Genomic DNA, 25,469 nt, shown 5'->3' with positions numbered 1-25,469 from the left:
AGTACAGGGATATCCTGGACGAAAACCTTTTCCAGAGTGCTCTGGACCTCAGACTGGGCCGAAGGTTTACCTTCCAACAAGACAATGACCCTAAGCGCGCCGCTAAAATAACGAAGGATTGGCTTCACAACAACTCCGTGGCTGTTCTTGAATGGCCCAGCCAGAACCCTGACTTAAACCCAATTGAGCATCTCTGGAGAGACCTGAAAATGGCTGTCCACCAACGTTTACCATCCAACCTGACAGAACTGGAGAGGATCTGCAAGGAGGAATGGCAGAGGATACCCAAATCCAGATGTGAAAAACTTGTTGCATCTTTCCCAAAACGACTCATGGCTGTATTAGATCAAAAGGGTGCTTCTACTAAATACTGAGCAAAGGGTCTGAATACTTATGACCATGTGATATGTCAGTTTTTCTTTTTTAATAAATTTGCAAAAATTTCTACATTTCTGTTTTTTTTCTGTCAAGATGGGGTGCTGAGTGTACATTACTGAGAAATAAAATGAACTTTTTTGATTTTTGGAAAATGGCTGCAATGAAACAGAGTGAAAAATTTAAAGGGGTCTGAATACTTTCCGTACCCACTGTATATTTGACCTTCACACCAACAATGAGAGCAAGGCACAAACAGACCAAAAATGAAGTTGAAGTTTTTTTTTTTTTTTTAAAAAAGCCACAAAAAAAGGTTTTGTTTGTCCCCCTCTGCATTTTGCTGACAAAGTTGTGCATTTGTTTTTCACTTCCCAATTACCTTTCATCTCTTTTAGTTTAGTAAAGAGGCGTTCAAAATTATCCACATCTGCATCTCCAGCTGTGAGATTAGCAAGTTCCTGAATGTCCAAATCAGTCATTGCATCTAAGAGAATAAAGTGAATAGAAGAAAAGTGATTATTAACCTAACATGTAATGCCATATCAACACCAATCAGTAATAGTGCGTTTGTTTTGGATGAACATACTGAAAAAAATATAACAGCAGGATCAACATAAGATATTGGGGAAAAATCACGTTAGACGTTTGCAAAGACAGATCTCATCAAGAGGCATTCACTTACCAACTACTGCGTCTCCCTGTGTGTTTGCACTACTTTCTGTATGGCTATCTTCCTCACTAACACGTGGGCCCTCTACTGGCAAGCTGGAAGACTGCCACAGAGAAGGAGCATGGGTGAGTATGCCTCCTCAAAAACTGACATATTTTAAATCACATTTAAATGAAAATGGATTATTATTTAAGGGAGATTTATGAGGAATTAATAAAACACATTGAAAGACAATTACAAATGTGAAATGTAAAATTACAAATCAAAGTAAATGAATGGTTACAACAAAATTGCCACTGACTGGTGGATCTTGTGGACAGTTTCGTGGGTTGTTGTGTCTAGAGGCCACCAAACTACTCATCAGACCAAAGCCTTGATTGTGCCCTATCAGACAAAGACATCAACTGTCACACACCATACATACACAGAGATAAATCAAATAGTCAGGGAAAAGTGCAATAGGTAATTGTATTGGTAATATCGCACCATCCTTCATCTCCACACTGGACCACACATTGGCATTGAGAGCCTGGACAATTCTCTTTACACCTGTGGATTCTGGAAAGTCATCTGATAAAGACAGCAAAGACCGTGTGAATGAGAATACAAACATTAGCACAACATGACAAATTAAAATATAATTGTGCCCACTGTCACAGTAATTTTTTTCTGTCTATAAAACTCACCATCCTCATCTGGCAACTCCTGTGGATTGAGCTCCACCAGCTCAAAGGCATGAGCCAAACACCACTGCTGTGCTTCATGTCTGGTGACCCCTGGAATACAAATTACATTTCAGATGCTATACTGTGCCCGGCAAAACTGTATTCCATTGCTTTCTGCTAACCAGACACAGCTGGAGAACTAACCATTTTCACTGACTCTGTCACACACCAGAATGAGCACCTCTGGAGCAAGATCTTCCACCACTGATATCCAAGGATGTAGCTTTTCCAGACCATCCTTCTGCAAACACCATGCACACATGATGGACGTTGTACATGTACTACAGGATACACTGTTGAGATTTTCAAACTATACCTCATTCTTAAGTCACGTACCACTGTACTGTCAAAATAAGCGATGAAAGCCTGCATGGACTGGGCGATCTCCGATGACATTTGAAAAGTGCTTGGTACAACACATAGCCTGACATCTGCTGTATAATATTTGTTGTTGATGGTCCATGGATACCAGGCTACGGTTTCTTCTGTCTTTGTCGGTTCGGGCAAAGTCTTCGAACTGAGGATTTCTGACGCAAAAAAAGACATTTGTTGTTGTTTGTTATAAATAACGCATGCAAATAGAAACATTACATTAGGCTCAGCTGCACAGCTTGCTTCAATTTGACCGCGGCTAGCTGTAGAAATATGATGTACTTTTATATCAGACACACAAAAATAAATTACTAAAATAATGCCAGCTTGACAACCTCGGACAAGCAGGTAATTGACCTGTTTTAGCAACATGTAAGCGCTCCCAAATGCTATCTGTTGTGCTAAGTTAGCTTAACGTTAGTTAGCCTGTTTGCCAAATCATGTACGTTAAGCTTAGCTAAACTTACGTTTTATCAGCTCTTCTTCTTTAAAACCACTGTCAGCGCTAGTGATGAGGACACATGGAATAGTAAGATCTGTGTCTTCTTCTGTAGTTGACATTATGCTAATATTTGAGACCAGCTTTTCCAGCTGCTAGCTTATCGTAACGTTAACCAACTTTGGTAGCCTTTCAACTCTGACTGAGCCGCCGCGACGGTCTCTTCCGGTGCAATCTTAACATTAACGATACGTTAACAGGACACGGCTCACAGCTTCTTTTAATGAGGCGTTTTGCTGAATTTATGCGCGTTGCGATTAGATAATTTATTGTCATAATATAACTAGCTAAATTAGGTACTTAAATGTAATTCGTGTCTTTGGCGACTTTGCGTTACAGCATAATTTAAGTTAACGTTACCTGTCAACATTGGGATTTGAAAATAAGGGAAATTGGGGGTTTTAAAATCAATTCCAGTTACAGCATTTTCATTTTTGTGGGTTGCTTTTATTCATTAAATCCTTGTGCAAGAAGCACAGTCTACATTGGTCTCTAATTTATTAATGTTGAATACTAAAATACCGAAAAGTATAGTATAGTCATTAATGCATAAGAATTACTGTAGGTTGCAGTCTTAACTCGCATATCGTAATTAATTGTTTTCGGTTTGTACGTATCTATTTTTAAGGGCAATATGCGAGTAAAGTACTCTGTAGAGTGTGCATCTAATGTTCTACATTCTGCGACCTGTTTTACTGGAGGGGAGCAATATTTAAAATATGACCAGCGGGTTTTTTAAATTAGAAAGGTTAAAAGTACGGGAGATTTATTTAAAAAATATTTAAACTGGATGACACCGGGATAGAACGGTAAAATATGGGATAATATATACAGAAAAACGAGATGTTTAATGACAGCTATATGCGCTAGTTATTTACTGTACTGTGCCCTGAATTCGCCTGTTCAGGCAAAGCACCTCCCCCAGTAGCTCAGTTTCACCAAAACCTTCATAATAAATGATTACGTTAATGGTTAAACCAGTATTAATATATATACCGTGGTTTGAAATGGTATCTGCCAATTGTAACGAAAGTTCGCCGGTGGTTCGTAATATGGCAGATGTTAGGAAGGTGGGATTGTGTCTGACAGTTCGTACTCGGGCTATACGTGAAAGTGTATCAGTTGGCTTCTCGTTGTCGTGGTTACATGATTCCTGGTTTGGTTAACTTTAGCTGTTTATGTCTTCATTATGATACCCTTACAAATGTTTGAGTCATATTAAATATAACGTACTAAAAATACTAAAACATGTCTGAGACTCTTAAAAGCGAGGATAAGTTGGGAGCACTTTTACATGAGGTAATAATGTCTAACGTTACCTTAACTCAACGCTAGCTAATAACAAAATAGCTAACTCACTTTGCTTGCTAGTTAACGCTAACTAGTTATGTAATCTGTCTGGCGTTTCTCAAGTTAACGTTATCTGAATTGTGACCACAATGCAGCAGACAATAACAAGCTTGTTTGATTGATAAACTGTTAACATTTCTCTTTGGCTTGGGGATAGGTTGTTGGCTGTTTAGGTCAGTTTTCCACAGTATGGACATAACAGAACTGTATATTACAGGTTCAAGATGATTTGAGACAACTCAAAAGCAGTATTGAGAAAATCACTATCAGTGAGGGGGGGGAAACACTGGATTTTAAGGCCTTGGACACTGTCATTCGCAAGACAGAGAGTAGCATCAGGGTGAGGATATTTCAGAACAAGCACTAATAACAATAATATTAAATACACATCAGACAAATTTAGCTGAATTACAAACAGACAACTTCTATGATCTTTAATTGTTAATAGAAATGTGCAGAGGATTATCTGAAAACTGTGACTAAGCAGCTACTGGTTCTTCCAAGCATTGAAGCACTAGACAAAAAGACAGCACAGATCCCAAAATGGTAAGTAAGGAAGAGCTTACATGTGTTGTTAGTGAATAATTGTCTACAGTGGGGACATATTCCTTCAACATCTCACTGTTAGACCTTTCGAAACATATTTCTTCATATGTTTCGAATTGCATCAATTCTGGTGATGGGTATTGTGAGCATTACACAGGAAACCCTCTCTGGAGAGTATCCCAGATGTGCGTCCACAAAGGGAAGACCTTCCATGGCTCTCACCTGGGGAAAAGGTAGATTATTATTACCCATTATTATTATTTTTACTTAGTAATATATTCTTTAGGCAGGTAAGTTAAGTTAACTATTCCATTGTATTACACATTAAAACAGGCAAGACAAGTAAATTTTGACAAGGCATGATAGAGAAGCAATTGAGACAAACAGAAATAGGCTAGCATAAATATGCAACCATTTAAATATTTAATATTGCAATTACTGTTTCTATAGTGCATCTTATTATAATTAAAGTTTTTAAACCTTTCCTCTATCTCTCTAATTTAGCACAAGTCAGCATTAACCATGCGTGTGCTGTGTAATCCCACTCACCCAAACAACAGAGCTGTAATGCACCAGAAATTTGGGATATCACTCCCTGATATTTACAAGAGGAGCACAAATGTAGTAAGTAATCTGTCTATAAAAGTAGATTAATTCAACTTTAGCTTTAGATTAGGAGTATTAATTTTTAAACCATGCATGTTTTCCATTAAATTGATGCTACAAAATTTTTTTAAAGTATACTTATGTGACTTTCATGCCAGTCTGTGATACTCCTGGTGGGTCAAAGTAATTACTATAACTATAACTATAGCCTTTGAGGCTTTTTACGGAACTGAGAGGGTAGTTGATTGCTTCTCCAATAATTATGTACTGCATTTGAGTAGTCTACATGAGAATCATGGAGTGGATGACAGTTAATCCAATTGTATCTTTGTAATAAATGAGAACCATAATGATCCCTTTAAATTTTTTGATCTATCCAAAGTGTTTGATTCAGTGGTCTTTAAATGTGTAGGTTTTAGTGACCTTGTTGGTTTTCAAACTATTTGACTGGGAGAACTCAGTGTGTGCCATTTGTAACTCTAAACCTCTAACAGTAAAGAAATATCTATCTTGGGGATCTACATTGTTTTGTATCCGTTTGTTGTGTTTTGGTATGTTTTTTGTGACGTTATGTGTTCCCGTCTATATTGTATGAAATCTTTTTATTACATTTATTTGCTGCCTATCCTGACCTGGTCTCTCTGGCAGACAAGATACTTTATCTCAGTTGGACATTTCTGGTTAAAAAAAGGATAAATAAAAATAAAATCTTAACAACCAGGACAATTCTTTTTGAGAATTGTATTTGTTGTGGAAATCAGTCTACATCTGGTATTTTGGCTTTCTTATAGAGCACATTTTCTCATCACACTTTAGTCTTACTGCTGGAAAACTATAATGATAAACTATAATCAAAATCATGTCCTCTAGTTATTTAGGTCGTGCAGTAAGAAATTGATTCCTGTGTCCTGGCTCTTTGTTGATATTAATTGTAACATACAGCACATGCCTTAGGAAAGATTTGATTAGGAAGCATTACAAGAGTTTCTGCTACAACCAATGGAGATGAATTGGATGTAATTTTTCCTTTCCCTGATACTTACTCCCTTAATCCGCCAGAATAGACACTTTATGCTGGCGTGAAGAGTGATGGTACAGGTGTGCATTAATAGATGCTTCAAGTCTCATACTTGAGAGAGACAGTGGCGTAAAGGTCACTTGGCTTAGTGATGACAGCCAGCACTTGTCACAGCAAACAAATTAATCTTTGCAAAGGTCGGCATTAGTTTTAGATATGTTTTACACACTTTCTTTTCCAATACGTTTTTGGGAATCTATACCTGACATGAGCAATAGCGGCCAAGGCTGTCACTCTGATATAGGAGAGATGGAAGTGCTGGCTGCAGAAAGCGGAAAGCAGCAGATTGCAGCACATCAGCATTCTTCTAAAGAAACGGGCGCCTGATTGCTGTGCTATGGGCTACTGGTTTACAGCTGTCTCAGGACAGAAGTGGGTACCTGTTCCAGCATGCCAATAAGACAGCCGTAGCTTCCCCAACTGCTAACCACTGGCTCTCTGCCTGCTGCCTCCTCTTGCAACTCAGGCCAGCTCTTCTCCACTCTATACCCATGCCAGGGAATGTGCTTATGCATTTTAGCAATTTTACTAAAGGTGCCACCTTTTCCCAACCCCATCTGAAACAGATGTGTGCCTTTGAGGGGACATTCTCCCAGCACCTGGCTACTACCTGTGGTCTGTCAGAGAGCTCAGTGGTCTGAGGAGAACGAAGGAGAGGACATGAGGTGCCAAGTCTGGAGAATCAGCAGCAGAAACTTTGTGTTTTCTGAGTAATGAGACATTAGAATCTGTTTATATTAAACTAGGTCATTAAATCTACTTTTAATTTCATTACGATGCAGTCTCATATATTAAAAATGTATATGTTTAGCAGAACAGAATTGCTTTGAGTTACAGTATTTTAAGATTCATCTTTATCTGTGTGATTAATTGCTGTAGGAAATGGGTTACAGGACAGTTTACAACTTTGCCAGTGCCAGTTGTATGGCTCACCTAAATTCTTAATTAATCAATTGTTTGCAATCATGTAGGCTATCCCGGGCCTCTGCTTTAAACCGCTTTAAACACACTCTGCTAGAAATTTTTTTTTTCTTACATTACCAAGCTGGCATGAGTCTGATTGATGGTTGGTTACCTGCTATACTTACAAAAATCTCTAGAAAAGAAAGAAATCTGCTAAAGAAAAACAATCACTTCAAACATGTTCACGCTCTCAACTTGTACTTTACTACTTTTAGTTTGATGAAGCAAGAGTTGGGCTTCTTTTACTGTGGGCAACAACCTTTTAGGACTGGACCAATAAGAGACTTATTTATTATTTACTGGTAGGACTGCTTTGATTTTATTAATATCAGATGTACAACCTCTGATCTTATACACGTTATGTTTAGGCAAAACATAACAGAATAATCACTGGCCCTGTGGTGAGTCTTCAGACCACTGAATCAAAGGGACAGCATAACCTGGCAATGCCTGAAGAAGACTTACGGAGAGGTAAACAGACATTTTGCCATTTCATCACCAACACCTCACCGCTGTTATACTGCAGACAAATGCTCATAGATTGTGTGTCAGTTGGTGTTTGATGTTTGTGGTACTTTGATCATACATATAAATACAGTATATATATATACTTTTTATCTTAAGCTGACATTTTTATGAATAAGGGCTAGCACAATGTTTTACAAATTCTTTATTTTCATCAGTGCCAGATACACGTTTGCTTCATATGTCGATCCAGCACAAGGCTGCTTCTCTTCACCCCAGAGACGATTCATATTCTTCTATAGGTCAGTGCTTCTCCAAAGACTGTAGATCTAAGATTCTATATCTTTGGAGATAAATAAATTTTATTATAAATGTTTTAATATGTCTCTAATGGAAACAATGATACAATGATTATGATAGTGTTGACTGGTGCATGTGGTCAACAACAACACTAGCAATTTGCATTTTGTCTTCTGTTTTGCCCTCCCTTTATTTCATTGTTTCTGTGGTGTTCTGGTTTAAACCCTTTAGTGACTATGGACAGCTATCACTTGATTTGACAGTGATGAGAGGTTGCCTCTGATTAATCACTGAAAGAGTGCAGTTGAGCCTGTCTGTTTGTGACTTTAGGTCTGAAGTCCACGTGTCACAAGCAGTTGAAATGGAAAACAGAACCTAGATCCGCCTCCGAAACATTTGGCAGGGAATCCACACCCCTCTGGACCACCAAGACACCGCCTCCCTCTCCCAAGAGCACGGATCACATGGGTATGATCCAAGGCACCAACCGTCTTATCCCTAAAAGCCTACAGGTGAGAATACTGTAATCGCTATATAGATGTTCAATTACATCAAGAATGAGAAAGTGATCAAAGACAATATTTCAATTCCTTTAACTGTATTATTAAAGTCTTTAAAGGTTGACTGACTCTCACTTGTTTTCCTGTGTTCTGTAGAATATACCTGTAAACATCAGCAAATATCCCTTTACCATCATAAAGGGCCAGGTCAACTCAGTGGCAACAGATTTCTGTCACTTCAAGCAGAGCTTTAGCTTGTGCTGGAGCAGTGTGGTAGATGCTCTGGAGGCCCTTGAAAAGCTGCTCAGGGAGTTTGCTGTGCCTCTGGCCAACGTGAGTGGGGAACGGCTAGTGGAGTTTGGCTGTAGTTGGAGTAATGGTTGGAGAAAGGCTCCTCCAGTGATAAGCCTCCTCTCAGTGCTTGAAAACTGGGAGGAGGTATTGGATCTGGTCTTACGCCCAGGTCAGCGCTACAAGGGAGAAGGAGGCACTGAGGCGGCTGTCATCCAGATCCAGACCTGCTGGAGGCGCTACTTAGCCCGGACAGCCTACCTGCACCACTGCCGGCGCAAGTGGGCAGCAGGGACCATTGCCATCTCATGGTTGATGCACACTCAGATCTGTCGTGTCAGGAAGGCCCTTCAGGCCCGGCGTTTCAGACAACTGGAGAATTTCCGTAGCAGAGCCCAGGTGATGTTGCTTACATAAAAATTTGCTTTCTCTGTCTTTTTCCATATCTCTTACTTAATATTACTCTTTCACCTTTTCAAAGCTTGCCTTTGTTTCTCTTTTTTCCAAAATGTATTTATGACTTCTATATTGATTAAATAAGACGTTCGAGTATCTGATTAACCTTTAAATGCCACTTTGTGTTTGTGTTTCACAGTTTTATGAAGGACCAATCAAATTCTGTGTTTGAGCCAACATCTTTTCAAAGATCTGTTTAAAAATCTCTACTACTTTGAGTAAATGATTGTAAAAGTAAGGACAGAAATGGGGCAATGCCCTGTCAATAAGAATGCACTAAAACATGCTGCTTTGGTACTTCTGGTAGGAGATAAACAGAAACACAGAACAGCAGAGGGGAGCAGTGAGACAGATGAACAGAGTAGAACAACAAAAAAAAGATAGGTGTTAGATGAAAAGAGGGAAACAGCAGAAAGAGAGAGCGAGACGGATGAACAAAATAAAACTGCAGCCACATTTAGAGCAAAAGAAGACAAATGGAGAAACAGTGGTTATTAGGATAAAAAAGGTACCCAATCCATTCTGATGGTCAATTATAGTACATGTAACAGTAGCTAAAGATATAATGATGCTATAAATATTATAAATTGTTTCAATATTTAAATTTAATGTTGTGTTGATATTAGGTTTTGAAATTAAAACAGATTGTAAAGAGATTATTTTTGTTTTGCCGCTGAAATGATTGTAAATACAGTGGCATAATGTAATGTTTGTAGAATGGGATATTCATTGAATGCAATTAAATCTTACTTTAAAACTGACTAGATAATTAAATTCTAGCTTTTAGATGTTATGGCGGTTTGTATCTTGTTAAGCTGTGAAGACCATTTTACTACATCATTGCTTTTTTTTTTAGGTTGTCAAAACTTTTATGATCAATGCCTTCAAATACTTTTTTTCCTTCTTTCTGCCATAACAGAACTTTACAATTTTAAGCTCAAGAAATAAAAAATATGCTTCTGTTTAGCTCTTCAAGAGAGCAATATAACAGCACAATTTCTATTGATGCATAATGCTCTGTAAATTTTTTCCCCACTCAGTGTAGATGTCATTTCTAGGCTGTCATCTGGGCTGAACATCTTTTTGAGCTCTGACACAGTATTAATTAGTGCCTACAAGTTCATTTAGTTTTAACATCACTGTGTGTGGGTATACATGCACTAAATGTATGTTCTCGCTCTTTAAACATTCATACCCTGTTAATTAAGCCTGCTAATCTTCCCCTGGCAGTAGCATCATGTACCTTGCTGATTGAATTAATTGTGAGAAGATGTTTCTAAAGTAAACGCTTAATTTAATTAAGGTGGTATTTTATGCTTGGTTTGCTTCTGTTGCCCAGAGAGAGATAGGCTTGATGTGTTATAACTATGCAGTGATGTGATGATTTGTGTGTTTGTTTGTGTGTACACACTCAAGCAGTCCCCTCTCTGATCACTCCTTTTCTCCATCCCCAGCATCTGGCAGCCAACTGGAAACACATCCAGTCCTCTAAGAGGACCATTATCCACATCCCTTCATTAGGTAGCTTTCTCTGCCGGCTGCACACACACAGACACACAAACATCTGATCTAGCTGTAGTCATCCTCTGTCTCACCACTCTGCTGCCCCAGTCTCTGGCCCCAGTGGAGGCACTCTGTCTCGTTCAAATGACTCTCTGCAGGAAACCACTCACAGGATGATGACAGTCCCCATGCCAGGGAACTGAACAATTTAGTCTCAATCGCCATTTAATTTGCAGATTAAGCAAATGAAAAGCCATTTATGTTGAATATTTTGAGAGGCACAAAGGTCTTATTTTATTGCTGTGCAAAAAAAAAACCCACACACAAAAGAGGAAGAAGCGGCTGTGTTTTTGCACTAGATGAAGAGTGCAAGCTATGATCCGTTCTTGTTCTAATTTCACCATGGCACAAACGTTTAGACTGTAATCAGGCATGTGCATTGTAAATCATTGAGCGATTGTCTAAAATTATTGAGCCTAATTACTAGCAGATGGAATGCTTTATTTGCACTTGGGGTGGCTACAGAGAGTGCTGTGTGAGCAAGGATAATTAGAAAGTTGAACCCCATTGTTGTTAATTAGCATGAATCCAATCATTTAATTACCTTGATTCAGCTGAGGATTCTCTCTCAGGCAGAAATCCAGACAGACATTGAGTAAAATCCTGGAGGTACCACTGGATCTAGCTCAGTGGTGGCTGGACATGGTGCAACAGGACTCCCAGCACACGACAGACACTGCACCTGCTAGTTATTAAGCTAAATTAATTATCAGATTGCACTACTGTGTGATTAGACTTAACTACTCCACCCCCAAGTCTAATAGTGCACACATCTGAGGGTAGTTGTACAGCGCTGCAGATTTTGAATAAAGCGAATTTGAGATGGTGTGAATCTGTCTTTGAAAGTCTTGTGCACATTTTTGTGACCTTTTTCTGACAGGATACTCTCAGTGCCAGCGACTCAACTTGCGTGGATATGCTGTCCTGCAGAACATACAAATTAGCAGACTGTGTGATATTAGAGGTAGGAGCTTTTCAGCAGCCTCACCACCATATACACACATTGACTTTCTCTTTATGCTTTATTGTAAACTGTGATTTGTGAAGTACTCTTTGTGTTTTTTTAGATAAAAATGTGGAGGTGATCTATGTATGTCCGCGGCATCTTGGAGACGACATCGTGCACTATTACACCAGCCTCCTGAAGTGTGATGGAGCAACAGAGGGGGCTGATGCCGGGGCCACTCAGGCCTCATCCTGCATGAGACGCTTTATCATCCTCACACCTGAGGCTGTAGATTTTTTCCCGGTAAGGTCAATAACATTCTCATTTTGTGCACACATTTACTTTAAAGAATGATTGTTTTCAGCAGGATCTTGGAATTAGCTGTAGAGACATCGATTGTATTGTTCTGCAGAGCTCCAAGCATCCCAGCATCTGTAGTTTGTGAATTCTCCTCTAGAGGGTACTAGAGGAGATTGCTATTCTACAGTTGTCTTGTGAGTGTCAGAGCTACAAGCCGTCTGTTTAATATTTTTAATTTCCTTTTACTACTTTTGAAATTAAACATCTGTGTTATTTCTCAGTAAACACACCAGAAGTTATATTAAGTTATAATTAAAATACATTTAATGCTCTCGAGCTGGGGTTCAGTAAATAATTAAATTCTATATTTGTTGGTTTAATTAACTGTTCATTCCATTTAACTGCTGCTTTTCAAAATATTTGAATTGTTTTGATTACCTCAATACAATAAAATCAAGTTGTCTTGCCTTTTTACATCCAGCAATTCTATTCATCTTTTTATATCCCTTTGCACTAGATTGAATGTGCAACATGACATGGTCTTCTTCATTTCTTTCTATTGATTTTCCTGCTGTTTTGTTGTTAAACTGTGCCAGACGTGTTGCTGAGATGAATCACTGCTACCCGTGGCTGGCAGCGCATTCTGCCAGTGACAGAAGGGATAATTCCATGTGGATCAAATAAATACAGATGTGAAGTAATTAGTTATATTCCCAAGGAGCTCATAGCTAGCACACATTAAAGATGTGAAGGATAGGGGAGGCCTCCCACAGGCAGCTTTTATCAATTCAACCTGCTGGAATACAGGAAAGGTCAAAACCCTGCTGGCTATTACAATAATAGATCTGTTGTGTGTACACAGTGATAAAATCAGGTCAAGAAACAACCCTTGGAAGACACATTTAGAACTCTTAGCACCAGCAGTAATCTTTTTCCCCTCCTCTCTTTAAGACCCGTAACATGTGCCTGTCCACGCTGCTAAAGTACAGTCCACGCACCCTGAAGCGCATCAAGAACCTGATCCAAGGGAAGCAGACCTACATTGTGGGTGGAGTGGCCCATGTGGATGATCTGGCAGTTGCGGATGAGCTCGGAGTGCCAATCCTGGCTCCAGAACCAGCTATTGCACAGATCTATGGGACCAAATCTGGAGGGAAGAGGATCTTCTCCGGGGCAGAGGTTGATGTACCCCCTGGTCAAGGAGACATCTACTCGCTAAACCAGGTCAGAGATAAAAAACACAGACTCCATTATAGCATGAGGTCCTTTATCAGTGCCCGAGAACACAGAACACATTTTCACATTAACTTTTACTTGTAATTTATTATATTATTTTAGTTTGCAATTCACGTGTCTCTGTCTTGGTTTAGCTTCATGAAATACTGGCTGAGCTTATGACTCAAAACATTGATGTGCAGCGCTGGCTCTTCAAGATGGACTCTGAGCATGGTGGCCGAGGTACAGCATACTGTGATATATGCCATCTTAGCTGCTATAACTGGGCCCTGCAGGAATACCATCGTTATGGTCCTGAGCTATGGAACACAAAATGGATTCAGGTAAAGATATGACTTAGAGTTTTACATGATTCCCTCCCTGTCATAAACTGTGGGACCACTTCTTAAAGCACATTTTATACATTTACTTTTATGCAATGTTTTTTATTGAATTTGCTTGAATTGTAGGTTTTGTTTTATTTTTTTATTTATTTCCCTTATTATTTCTTTCTAAATTGATGTTTTTTACTATTATGTCTTCTTTTTATGGCTCCCTCCAAACTGGTTTTAGAAAAGTACAATACAAATACAAAAAAATTTATTGCTATTATTATTACACTAATCCCAATGAGGAATCGGCCATTTAAAGTTAACATGGCAACAACTAGATACTTAACAGATAACATTACTGTAACAGCAAGATATTAAAATGGAGATTGTTCTCCTTGTTGAGACAGAATGAACAAAAGCATAGGTCACAGCGGGGTCAGAGAGATGCCATCATTTAGCCCAGAGTAGGATGACTTAACGTAATAGTCACAATGCTGGTCCCTGTAGTACAGTATTTTGAGCATTGTCCCCAGCGCCACAGAACATTAAATCAATACATAAAATATCTGTTTGTACACACAGCCATTATCCATTCTCTGAGACACACACATCAACTAGTGTCAGGGTGTTGGGAAGAACAAAAGCCTGTCCAGTGGTAGTAATGCCCTAATTTACCTGGCAGTGACAATTAAAAACATTTCTTTCTCTGTACATGTTTATATGTATTTATAGATTAATGTCACACAGATTCACAACTGATTTGATTTTTATTACAAATGCAAATACAATGTATTGCAAATGTTCAGATAATATAATGAAGTACAAATGACACGGAACACTTTAATCCTTAATTGCAGCTGATGTTGATGCTTTAAACTTCTGCTCTAGCGTTACAACATTGAGCTCTCTGTCTCTGTCTGTCCGTAACACTCATTGGATGGAACTGAGCTATTTGTAAAGAGAACACTTTAGTACAAATACTGTGTGACATTGTAATTGTTCCACAAAATATCAACATTTACCTTGTCCTCAAAAAATACATTCAGATTTAATCTCAAACCTATTCAAAACAAATAAAATGTACTTAATCATTGTTAAACCATTCTTTTAGTACAGATGCAATCTGTACGCAGCTTCTGAGCCCCTGGCTCTTATTTCTCATATGCTTACAAAGTAGCCTTTGATTTTCTGTCATGTGTTAATTACCGTATTTTGCCATTTAACTGGGAGCTTTGTGTAAACTAATTACAGGCTAATGATTGTGGGCTTGGAGCACAACGATTTTACTTTTTATTCCATTTGAACGAACAGCAGTCATCTCAAGCTTCTTATGGCTCACTCTGTTTTGTTCCTATTAGCTCGTTCTTTGATTCATAGTGTATGTGTGGTGCAGGGCTCTAATTGTTGTGGCATTGGTGCTGTTAATTATGGCAGAGAGTGGCTGAGCCACAGCCAAGGTCCATAATGGTGGCTGAGGCAGCACAGGAAAGTAAATGGGGTTTGTTTCACCAGCTGGGGTCCCATGGAGAGGGAAGAGTGCCGAGGCCCCCAGTGTAGGCCGACAGCCTCAGGGCTTCTGGGCCATATGGACACAACACTTTAACTGGCCTTTATTCTACACCTTGCTCTTTTAATCAAAGCAAAGCCCACATCCTGTGCTCCTCATTGCATGTTTTTTTTTTGTTATGACGTTGTTTTCCCCTAAAATGTATTAGCCCCTTAAATGTATTACATCGCCCTTCTGCTGTTATACTTGTATATATTTAAGACAGCAATTTGGCTCTATATGCTGAAAGATTACAGAACAATGCTGTTGACTAGATAGAAAGATATGAATATTTTATAGTGGTGTATCTTCTCGCTAACCTCTCCTCACAGCAGAAACTGTAGATGGATGTTTGAACATGGCGGTATATTTTGAGATATAACACTCATTAACTTAGCATTTTGCTGAAAAGAAGTAGACCTAATAGCAATGGCAATGACACAATGCTGAATATTTGTAAGCATTTAAGCACTAGATGTTTAAAGCTATGTTTATGAAAACAGTAGCAATTGACTTAATTATTAATGAAGCACAAATTATCAAATGAAGTAATTGAAGAATTATTTACCAAGATCATTGTTTACCATAAAATAAATACAAATAAGTGATAATTGAAGTGTATACTATAGAAATATGTTTTACAGTTCAGTGGAATGTCTCATACCCTTTATAATCACTGTAACAGAGAGGGGATTAGAGAGTAGATTTGGCCTTAGTCTACACAGACTGCGTGCATATATTTTTTTTAATTATTGTTTGTTCTGATGGGGTCAGCATGAAGAAGCCTGACTCACAAGATTGCCATGTGATTTTTCACAATAATACCAACAATCAGATCCATTCTGGCTATGCAAAAGAAAGCCTAAAAGGGTACCACAAGAAGGAGGAGGGATCACGTCCACATTATAGGAGCTTCCACAGAAGTCTAGGAAGGCAGTGTGTTTCTCTGCATATTGTTAAGCCCCCAGCACAACGTTTTCGCCTGCAGAAAGCCCCCAGGCATCTTTTAGCATTTACACAGAGAGAGGTTAAAGACATGTAGATCTGCACCCATGCAATGCCTGAAGGGGGCCACACACACACACTTAAGCGCTCACCCAGCTTGCATACGGATCATTAGGCACAAGAGGGTAAAAATTACACCTAATAGCGTCAACAGATGGAGTATTTCTTTTTGTCCCGCTGTGTACAAACAGATCTTGAGCAACACCTTATTTAGGTTAAGTTTGTCAACGAAATGGGTCATTTGATAATCACTACCTCTTAAGAGGTACAGGCACATTTCATACAGATGTTTTCTGTCTAAATATTGTGCATGATTGCTTGGAGGAGTTTAAATATATAATGTTCTGGCTTAACATAATTAACCTGAAATGCCTTAATATGACACTAAAACATTTTCTGTGGATCCAGTGTTTGTTTTGTTCTTTCATTTCACCGAAGGTCATATTTGAAGTGCATTTCTTAAATGTTAAATTCAACCAGGGATGAGAATAATGCGAGTACAAGGGAGCAATTTATAGTTTCATTTAATATTACACATGAAATTAGGCTTGGGCTTAAGTAGATTGAGGCTGAAGCTGTGGTGGGACAAAAAGTGAATATTCATACAAAATGCATGACTAGTCAGACTATATCCCTCTATTCCCAAGACTCACTGTAGCTTCTCAGTTGTTTCACTATGTAACGGCGGGATGCAATAGCAATCAAAGAGGCAGGGCAACATCTATTTTATTTATGACCAGATTGCTTGGCTTTATGTTGACACCAAGCAAGGACTGAATCCTATCACAGGGTACTGTACGCAGTTTAAGTCCAAATAATTTATTACAAAATACCTCTCTTTCTTTTCCTCCTGTCCTGCTGTTTCTGTGAACTGCATAGGCAAAGTCCTGGGGTGAGCTTGCTCTTCCGTTGAAAATGACAACCGTTCCCTTACACTTTTTGCCGCACCATTGTGTGCTTTATGGTTTGTATAGGGGGAATCACTGTGTAGCATTTGACCTCGCCTCTTACAGTACTTGAATATGATGATGGCTGTTACATGACTGGAATATCAACAGCATAATCTCCAGTCCTGTCTCCAGTGAAGCCAGACAGCACATACTCAAAACAAAGTAACGCTCTAGATAGAACGACGAAAGAACAAAGACATTATTTCCTTTCAGAATTTAGTCATCTCTCATCTTTCACATCCTTCATTGTGTATGATCACATTAAATTCCTGTCTAATGGCCATACACATTATTACATACAGAACCCTGTATTTAAAGGAAGACTCCGCACTTGGACTTTTCATACAGTCAACATAAGTATTCAATTGTAGTTTTATAATACATTACATATGGTATAAAAAGGTTTACTACTTGAAGTGCTTGACTTCTGAAACTGTTTAAGAGACACCTAAAACAAAAGTTAGAAATTAACAGCGTAATTAAGTGGTGAAACCATTATGGCATTTCCTAGTTACAGAAACAAGAGTGATATCGATCCCAGTCAAGCCCTGATTGATCCCCAGATAGAGTGGGGTTAGCTTAGGCATTCATCAGCTGCCCAGTGGAGAGAGTTGTTATTGAGGGCAGGTGCTGTCTGTGTGGCTGTGAGTTAAAGCCATTAGACTCCTGAGGCCTTCTGATAATAGGCTGTCACTCACAGATAGACCCTCGCGCAGTATCCATCAGGCGTTCACACAGAATTTGAAGCATCCACCGAAGGTCTCAAGGATAACAAGCAGTCACTGGAGTCATCCGGATAACACAAGGGCATTTCCAATATTGTAGTCGACACCTAGAAAGCTTTGATAATGGGACAAAATAAAGTAGCCCAGACTTGCTATTGACTTGTGTTTGAATTAAAAAACATACATAATGTCTTCAGATCTGTCACCAACTCATTTTCAGTAGAGCCCTAATGTATGCACCTTCTTTATGCAGGAGTCTGTACTGCTCAGATATTTAGATGAGATCCCAGCGTGGCTTGCCCGTTACGCCTGGCCTGCTAAAACCTCCTGCTATCCCAACTGGGCCTGCTTCCTGAAGTCCTTCCTCAGGCAAGGTCAGAAACCTATTGTCAGGCACTGAATGCTATTCACCTGCAAATACAGCCATATGAAACATACTAACAGTAATTTCCTACATCCTTCCTAGGTCCCAGGTGATGCCTATGTGAACTTACAAATTAAATTATTTTCATGTTATTCATGTTGGTTGTTAAACAGCTGCTAGGAGAATTTTGGATTCTGATCATTGACAACATCTTGTTGTGTGGACTGTATGTATGCCATTTCTCTGCTCTCACTGTGTGTGTCCAGGCGGTGTGGTGGAGGCCTACCCACCTTCAGACAGTGTCACCTGTCTGACAGTAGATCTGCTACTAGAGCCCGGGGGTGAGGTGACCATGTTGTCCTGTGGAGACCAGCTTCACGGCTCTTGTCAACTGGAAGCTATAGGCTCCACTGTTCCTCAGACCTCTGTACACCCAGAGACCTTGCACTCCATCTGCATGCGTGTGGGCCAGGCCTGTCTACAACGCCTTATTGTGGGTTATGTCTCGGTGGACCTGACTACCTTTCTGTACCACAACACCATGGAGCAGAAGGTGAGAGCTCATGCTGCCACAGTAATCATGGTCTGGGGTGTGCTCAGAACACGTGCTGTCTATGTCACTATATTGGTGAAAGAGATTGATTTTTAGGCTGGATCAGGGATCCATATGGGCAGATAGGTGTCTCCCCTACTGCTCCCCTGGGATTTGAAAAACAGGCAAGGCAAACAGTGGACACAGGGACCAAATGTGTCACAAGGCTATCTAATAAACTGTCAGGTCTTATTGTGTCGATACACTGATTCAACCATTTAAGGCCTGCCCTTTAACCTTACAATGCCGAGAAATTCAGAGGCACCTATCCCTCATACAATAGGTCACTCTAGAGTGATTTGGCAGCTTCACAGGGATGCCCTGTCAGTACTTAACCCCTAGCTGGTTACCTTCAGTGGTCTGCTGAAATTCGTCTTGTTGTTATTGCGAGCAGCCATCGAAGCCTTATCCCATTTGTCAGGATTAAGTTTTGATGAAACCTTCTTGATTTATGAAATTGGAAATGGACTGGTTTATGATGGTTTAACCTCTGCTCCTAACATGTGGCTACATTGACTGCTTATTGATCCAGAGCTGTAAAATGAAATGCTTTGTTTATAATATGGTACTGCACTGGAGCTACTTTACAGCTTTACAAAAGTGTATGAAAAAGGACTCTGAATGTGTTCAGATTTTCAAATCAGTCAGATGGCAATACATCTTCCTCTTATTGTGGATTTCAATGAATGTCTTCTATGTATATTTTTTATCTTCACTGTTGAAGATTTATTTATGTTTGCATTCATAATGGATTTTCAGTAAAACAAAAAATGGATTTGGAGTAGACAGTACCTAAGGGCATGCTTGCCACTAGAGGGTAGTATCTTATGGATTAGATGTTAAGACAGTGAGCAAAGCAGTGTTCAGACAATGCTATTTGTATCTTAAACTTAAAATATTTTTGAATTTAAGTGATTTTTGTTTTTTTAATTATAGCATTAGTATTCTTGGTTCCTTTAAGATTTAAAACTATTTTTTGTCAGCAGTCTTTACACAGACTGTGGATTTTACCACATTCTAGTATTTCTTCCATTCCATGATTTCATATAGTCAAACTAAACTATAATTTTAGTGACACAAATCACAAAATGTGCTATTTCTCAAATACATCATAGGAACAGAAGCTGCGATCTTCTTTTACAGATTAGAGTGGTATAATGACAGCCTTAAAATTAATTTTCAATTTCAGTGTTGACCCAAAATTGAAAGGGATTCACTGACAGCATAATTAAGAATAGACTATAACAACATGTGCTTCAATAGAGGCAGGAACATTAAAGAGAGATTCTTAACCATCTCCCCACACACAGCATTCAGACAGAGAAGAGCCACATGGGCAAACCTGTCTGGATTTAAACATCAATTTAGATTCAAACCTGTTGCTAAAAGCTGCCTACTTTATTTGATGGGAAGAAGTGGGTCACATATGTTTGCCCTTGCAGTCTTTCCTCACATTGTGGAATGGTGGGGCCCCAGCTGCAGCATCAGGGTTTTTAATGAAAATGCAAGGCAATAGAAAACAGGTACAATCCAGGCTTACATTTCCCACAGCTTTGTTAAAGAGCAACAATGAGACATCAGAGTATGATTTTGTAGTGAGTGGCGTGGTGGAGTGTGTCCATCACTCAGCCCCAGGTATCAACCGGATGTATAGAGACTAGCATTTATCCAGTGGTAGCTACTGCACCTCTGACAGTAAAGGTGTCTGAGTATGGTACATATGACTTTAAACATGAATGTACACAGCTTGCAGTTGTGTTGATTGTTTGTAACACTTAATTCATAAACTGAATATTCTCTTTCATATTGTTCTCATATAGCTTGTATGCAACATTAAATCTTAGTCAAGATGTTGAAATTACAATATTTACTCATTATCACTATAATATTTTAATACATTATTTTGGGTGTTTCTTCTAGTGGTTCATTGAACGTGTTGTTAAGGGGTTTTTTTGTATAACAGCCCCTTAATAATCCAGATATTATGTTTTGAACTTGATGATCTGAACTTATGAGCTGTTAATCAATAATTCAATCAACAAAAAAATATCAGCATCAATTATAATAATTGATTAATTGATCTACTACTAAAAGTCAAACTTTCTCTGATTCCAGCTTCTCCAATGTGAAGATTTACTGATTTTCTCTGTCATTGGAAACAGAATATCTTTGGTTTTTTGGACTGTGGTTGTACATAAACCAGTCATTTGAAGACGTCATGTTGGAAAAAGTGATGGCCATTTTTCATTATTTTCTGACATTCCAATGAAAAAATTATTAATCGGGAAACAAATTGTCACATTAATCAATACAGATTTTTTTTTTAAACGTTAGTTGTCTGCCCTACACTATGACCTATGTTTCACAATATATTTGAATTTAATAAAAATAAGAGAATTACTGTATATGGTGAGATATCTTTGTGTTAGTGGAGATGAAGTGCTCATGTTACAGAGACTGCAGGGTTCAGACAGGCAGCGATTTGCATTCAGTGGCAGGAGCGTTTACTTTGACAAATAGGAACAGCAGAAGGAGGCAGTCGACTGCCACTTAGTTATTAACAACTCCTTCACTGGTGATTTATTTGCCACTTTTGAAGAGAGGGCATAGCTATTAGGTTATTATTGGGAAAATTAGCCCTGTTTAAGCAGACGGCTACGACCATACCTGACCCCTTAATATACTTATAATGATGCCATTTACCATACATATCTGAACTTAGCTTCTCATGAGATCTGAGTCAAACAAACCAGCCCATGGCAAACCAAATACTCAGGGAAGGATCTACTTTGTGCACGTGTCATTCAACAACTGAATTACCTAAAACTGTCTAGCATACACCATTAACTGTGTTTTCCTTTCCCCTGCCTCTCAACATGGATAACATTGTAAGGATTAAAAGGTACTGACCCTTCTTGTTATAAGGATTGGTGGGGTAAATACCCTGATGTTCCATTTTTGTGATTAAAGTTTATAGTGTCTGTTTTTCTCTGCTGTGACACAGAGTTCATGATGTCTTGTTTGCAGGTGTGGGCTATTGATCTGGACCTTACATACAGTGACCAGCTGGCCATGACCCAGATGCTTCTGATGATGACTGGAGGAACGCTGAATTGCCGCGCAGGCTGTTTAGAAGTGCCAATGCCAATCAGAGACAAATGCTGTGAACACCAGATTGCACCCAAAGTACATTTTTATATTTGCTTAACTTTTAAGAAGTATTTTGAATGCTATATTTGTATATAACGTATATGCTGTATACTATATATATGTGTGTGTGTGTGTGTGTGTGTATATATATATATATATATATATATATATATATATATCAAAAATCATTATGTTGTTAATTAAACAAACCACCAGCTCTAAAACAATATTATGATATTAACAATGTTGTGATATTATTATAACACAACAGTAATCACAAAGATAGATCAATGTTTTGCTCTTTATTTTTGTTAAATACAACTAAATACTGTAATTACGCACTTAGCTCAATTGGTGTTTAGGTGCTGAATTCATTATCATTTTGATAGATGAGCCTAAATAATCAACACATTAATAATTCATACCATTTTCATTATGCATGTGTATGCATGCTTGAACACCTCATCAACCTGGTGCCAAGCATAAAACAATAGAGTTCTTTTATTAGCAGTAGGCCTGAGTTTATGCTTGTTAATCTGCAACATGTATTATTTTATCAAACATTCATTTAGTTGGTGGCCTGGTGCTTCAGTACAGCAGTTGAGCCACCACAGTGGTTGACGGCTTTAGAGGTGGCAATAATTAGGGGCATGCATATTACAAACACAATTAAATCCCTGTTGGACACTTTTATTGTTGTGTGAGGGTCCTGGTGTTAGATAACTGAAAACACATAGCCATCACAGTGAGTTACGGGCTATCTCCTGAGCTCACAGGGGCTTAATCCTGCTCTTTTTGTTTCCCAAAGGTGCCTGAGAACCAGGAACATTTTTATCCTCTTGAGCCCTGCCACTGTTAAGTAATCAACCTCTGTAGTGTTACTTACGACACTCACAAGCTCAGAACTCTTCTATTATGGTGATATTTATTGTGCGTTAAGTAGTCCTTTTGTGCGTTCTTCAGTGCTTTTGCTCAAATTGAATGCAAATATTTACAGTCCCAAAAATAGTTTCTTTGATTGGCATCATACAATTAAGCTCATCTTGTGTTTGGCATGTCTTCTAAACATTAATTGTTCCTCCCCGCAGTTAATTAAGAAAGGCCCAACAGTTTACCACATGTGCCCCACACTCATCATGTTTACTAATCACACACACTCCCCAAACTCAACAGTGACCCTAAGGACATGTGTATGGGTTTCAGCCATCTCTATTCTACCTATTTTACACACACCACCACTTATTATACTTTACCCCAAATATAATAGAACATAAAAGGATTGTGCCTTGTTGTAAATTAATAGAAAGACTAATGCCAACAATAATACATTCTATGTCCATTTCTTGTTTATTGCTTTTTTTTTTTTTTTTACAGCCTCCTGTGATTAATCGTTATGCAGTTGTTGGGAGCCACTTGTTTCACTCCAACCTTTCCATGTTATACCATAATGTGTTCTTTATGATGTGCAAGGCTCACGGCATAGGATTTAACATGAAGGTAAAAACTTAAAATTTACTTTTTGCCATTATCTCATTCTTATGTCTTGTTTATTTTTCAACTTTGTACAAGAGTGATTTAAAGGGGAACTCCATCGGTTTCTATAAACATGAAAGTCTGTTTACAGGTCTTGGGAGTACCACTGCATATGGGGGGGAAACTGGTGTAGAAAGCCTTTTGTGTCCCCAGAGTGAGCTGTGTCAAGTCTGATAAATTGCCTCAAGTGATGTCACTTGAGTCAGCGTCGGTTGGGTCTGAAGACCACAAGTTAGAAAATAAATAAAATATGTGTGGGGGGCCACAGTTATAAAGAAGTGATTTTACTAGACCTCTACAACCCGATCCTCATCTCTGTTTGAGGCTAGCAGCTCAAGGATACATAAGCTGCTACTAGCATAAGACACCCAAATCTCCGACTAATTTGCCAGTGGTCAAGTTGCAGTTGTTGGGTAGTGTTTGCACCATGTTTTGACAAGGAAGGAAGAATGAGTGGAATGAAAAAGATGACCATTGGTTCTGCTGCATTGATTTTGATTTTTTGTTTTCTAAGTGTACAACAGGAGTCCTTCAACGTTATACAAGCACAATGCTGAATTGGTGGGGTACTCTTTTAATCTACACTATGTGATGATAGAGCTCTTCTTTTGAATGTGTGTTTGTGACTCTTAAATTTCAGAAGAAGCAAGGCACTGTTTTTGCTCCTTATGACAGCAGTGAGCGATGCAGTATTGGAATGATGTAAGTATTTCTTAATGCATAAAATGCATATACATACAGTATTAATGAAATTTAAAGTTCATCGCCAGGAGAAAGAATTCTGAGCCCATTTAGGTTAGCTTTAACTCTTCCTGTTGAAATGGACAAACACACGATAAAACAGCAGAGGATTAGGTTCTCCAGACTGAGTGTAAAGTAAAGTCTTTTAGAGGATTAAGATGCCACCTCTGGCTTTGCAAATGTTGCTACAAACTCTAGAAGTTGTTAAACAGAGAGTTATTTAACATATTTATCACTCAAATCCTTTAGCTTACACAGTGCTGGAACAGTTATATCAAGCTGTGCTCATCCCCCTAAAGACTGAAGATGTTGTCTGCTCAAAGTTTCATTTAACCACCACCATCAGATGAACAGGAGGTGATTGTTTCTTAGCTTGGCAACATGGGGAACATTAGTAAACTCATTTGTTTGGGGTGTTGTTAATAGAACAATCGCAGAAGATCTCCAGGGAGCTCTGGTGACCTTTGCTCGGAATCTGTCAGTTATTCATCAGGAAATATCCTCCTCTAAAATGCAAGGAGAAACCAATTTTAAGGTACCATGTTAATAACTTAACGATCTCTCCTCATTATATCATGACTCGATTCAGTGAACCTGTGGTCAGCTGGAATGCTTTTGCTGAATGGGTAGTAATTTCATTTCACTTCTTTTATCTTTTGTTATGTGTGGTCAGGAGCTGATCAAGGACATAGAAGATGTACTGCAGATGACTGTTCAGAACAAGATGCGAGCGGTGGACGATAAACCTGCCACTTAGACAGCAGCTTCACTGATAAACTTGCATTACGCTCGTCAAGTTAAGTCTTCGTGTATTACCCAACTTTAATGTCAAATTACTCTGGAGATGAATCAATGTTGATCAAACAAAGATAGTCAAATAAATTCCTGAAAAACATTGTTAGAATCTAGCATGGACATTTATAATAACTGGTTTTGTGAGTTGTGTTAACTGCTTGACTATAATTAAAAATTGGAAAATGACAACCATTAAAGACGTACAGTAAACTATGCACAAGGTAATTCAACTGTGGAGTCTGTAGGCTTCATTCATGAATGTATTAAGTATTCTTGCAATGACATAATAAAAAGCTGTTTTATTTTGTGTGTTTAGTGTGACATAAAATGCATATGTAGTGTGTATACACTGCATAGTATCTTGATGTTGTGCTCAGATGCATACAACATAACACAGTTCCATATGTTCCCTCTGTGAGCCTGTGGCCACACATTTCTTTGGTTGTCTGATGATAATCAGTTCCAATCACTTTCTCAACTTCTGTAAGTTGATAATACGCATTTCTTTATCATACT

General features: G+C 38.6%; 2 protein-coding genes across 5 annotated transcripts in view; one reads left to right on the top strand and one right to left on the bottom strand.

The window, feature by feature from the left end:
* The window catches only part of aagab (alpha and gamma adaptin binding protein), a 7,580-nt gene extending 4,752 nt beyond the window's left edge, over positions 1–2,828 (bottom strand). Inside the window, exons 1-8 of one of the 2 annotated variants that reach the window (XM_046036670.1) lie at positions 2,610–2,828; positions 2,107–2,297; positions 1,915–2,011; positions 1,732–1,821; positions 1,532–1,615; positions 1,347–1,429; positions 1,058–1,148; positions 755–859 (exon numbers count right to left, since the gene is read on the bottom strand). In XM_046036670.1, the coding sequence (XP_045892626.1) occupies positions 755–859; positions 1,058–1,148; positions 1,347–1,429; positions 1,532–1,615; positions 1,732–1,821; positions 1,915–2,011; positions 2,107–2,297; positions 2,610–2,703 (835 nt within the window). In that variant the 5' untranslated portion in view covers positions 2,704–2,828. The remainder of the gene's footprint in view (positions 1–754; positions 860–1,057; positions 1,149–1,346; positions 1,430–1,531; positions 1,616–1,731; positions 1,822–1,914; positions 2,012–2,106; positions 2,298–2,609) is intronic. The other variant, XM_046036669.1, reaches the window with a different exon arrangement.
* Positions 2,829–3,777: 949 nt separating this feature from the next.
* iqch (IQ motif containing H) lies at positions 3,778–25,260 on the top strand. Of its 3 annotated transcripts, none has more exons than XM_046036665.1 (21): positions 3,778–3,940; positions 4,209–4,331; positions 4,440–4,537; positions 4,695–4,770; positions 5,042–5,161; positions 7,553–7,655; positions 7,868–7,951; positions 8,280–8,461; positions 8,606–9,139; positions 10,651–10,717; positions 11,640–11,723; positions 11,827–12,008; positions 12,957–13,229; positions 13,424–13,564; positions 18,032–18,152; positions 18,409–18,695; positions 21,762–21,920; positions 23,259–23,381; positions 24,058–24,119; positions 24,585–24,693; positions 24,832–25,260. In XM_046036665.1, the coding sequence occupies exons 1-21, from the start codon at positions 3,890–3,892 to the stop codon at positions 24,913–24,915; spliced, it is 3,063 nt and encodes a 1,020-aa protein (XP_045892621.1). In that variant the 5' UTR covers positions 3,778–3,889; the 3' UTR covers positions 24,916–25,260. The 3 variants fall into 3 exon arrangements, with proteins under 3 accessions (XP_045892621.1, XP_045892620.1, XP_045892622.1); XM_046036664.1 differs by having other exon boundaries at positions 3,779–3,940; positions 13,376–13,564; XM_046036666.1 differs by lacking the exon at positions 5,042–5,161 and having other exon boundaries at positions 3,779–3,940; positions 13,376–13,564.
* The last annotated feature ends 209 nt before the right edge of the window (positions 25,261–25,469 follow it).

This window comes from Micropterus dolomieu, linkage group LG22 (genome assembly GCF_021292245.1).
Source record: "Micropterus dolomieu isolate WLL.071019.BEF.003 ecotype Adirondacks linkage group LG22, ASM2129224v1, whole genome shotgun sequence".
In the NCBI taxonomy this organism is placed as follows: Eukaryota; Metazoa; Chordata; class Actinopteri; order Centrarchiformes; family Centrarchidae; genus Micropterus; species Micropterus dolomieu.
Note: the sequence above shows the minus strand (reverse complement) of the source record. Positions and strands in the feature narration are given on the sequence as shown.

Excerpts from the sequence above, each read along its gene's own strand:
- iqch (XM_046036664.1), top strand. The coding sequence starts at position 3,890 with ATGTCTGAGACTCTTAAAAGCGAGGATAAGTTGGGAGCACTTTTACAT. Across the intron at positions 3,941-4,208 it reads TGGGAGCACTTTTACATGAG|GTTCAAGATGATTTGAGACA; the intron begins GTAATAATGTCT and ends TGTATATTACAG. Across the intron at positions 11,724-11,826 it reads CAGACTGTGTGATATTAGAG|ATAAAAATGTGGAGGTGATC; the intron begins GTAGGAGCTTTT and ends GTGTTTTTTTAG.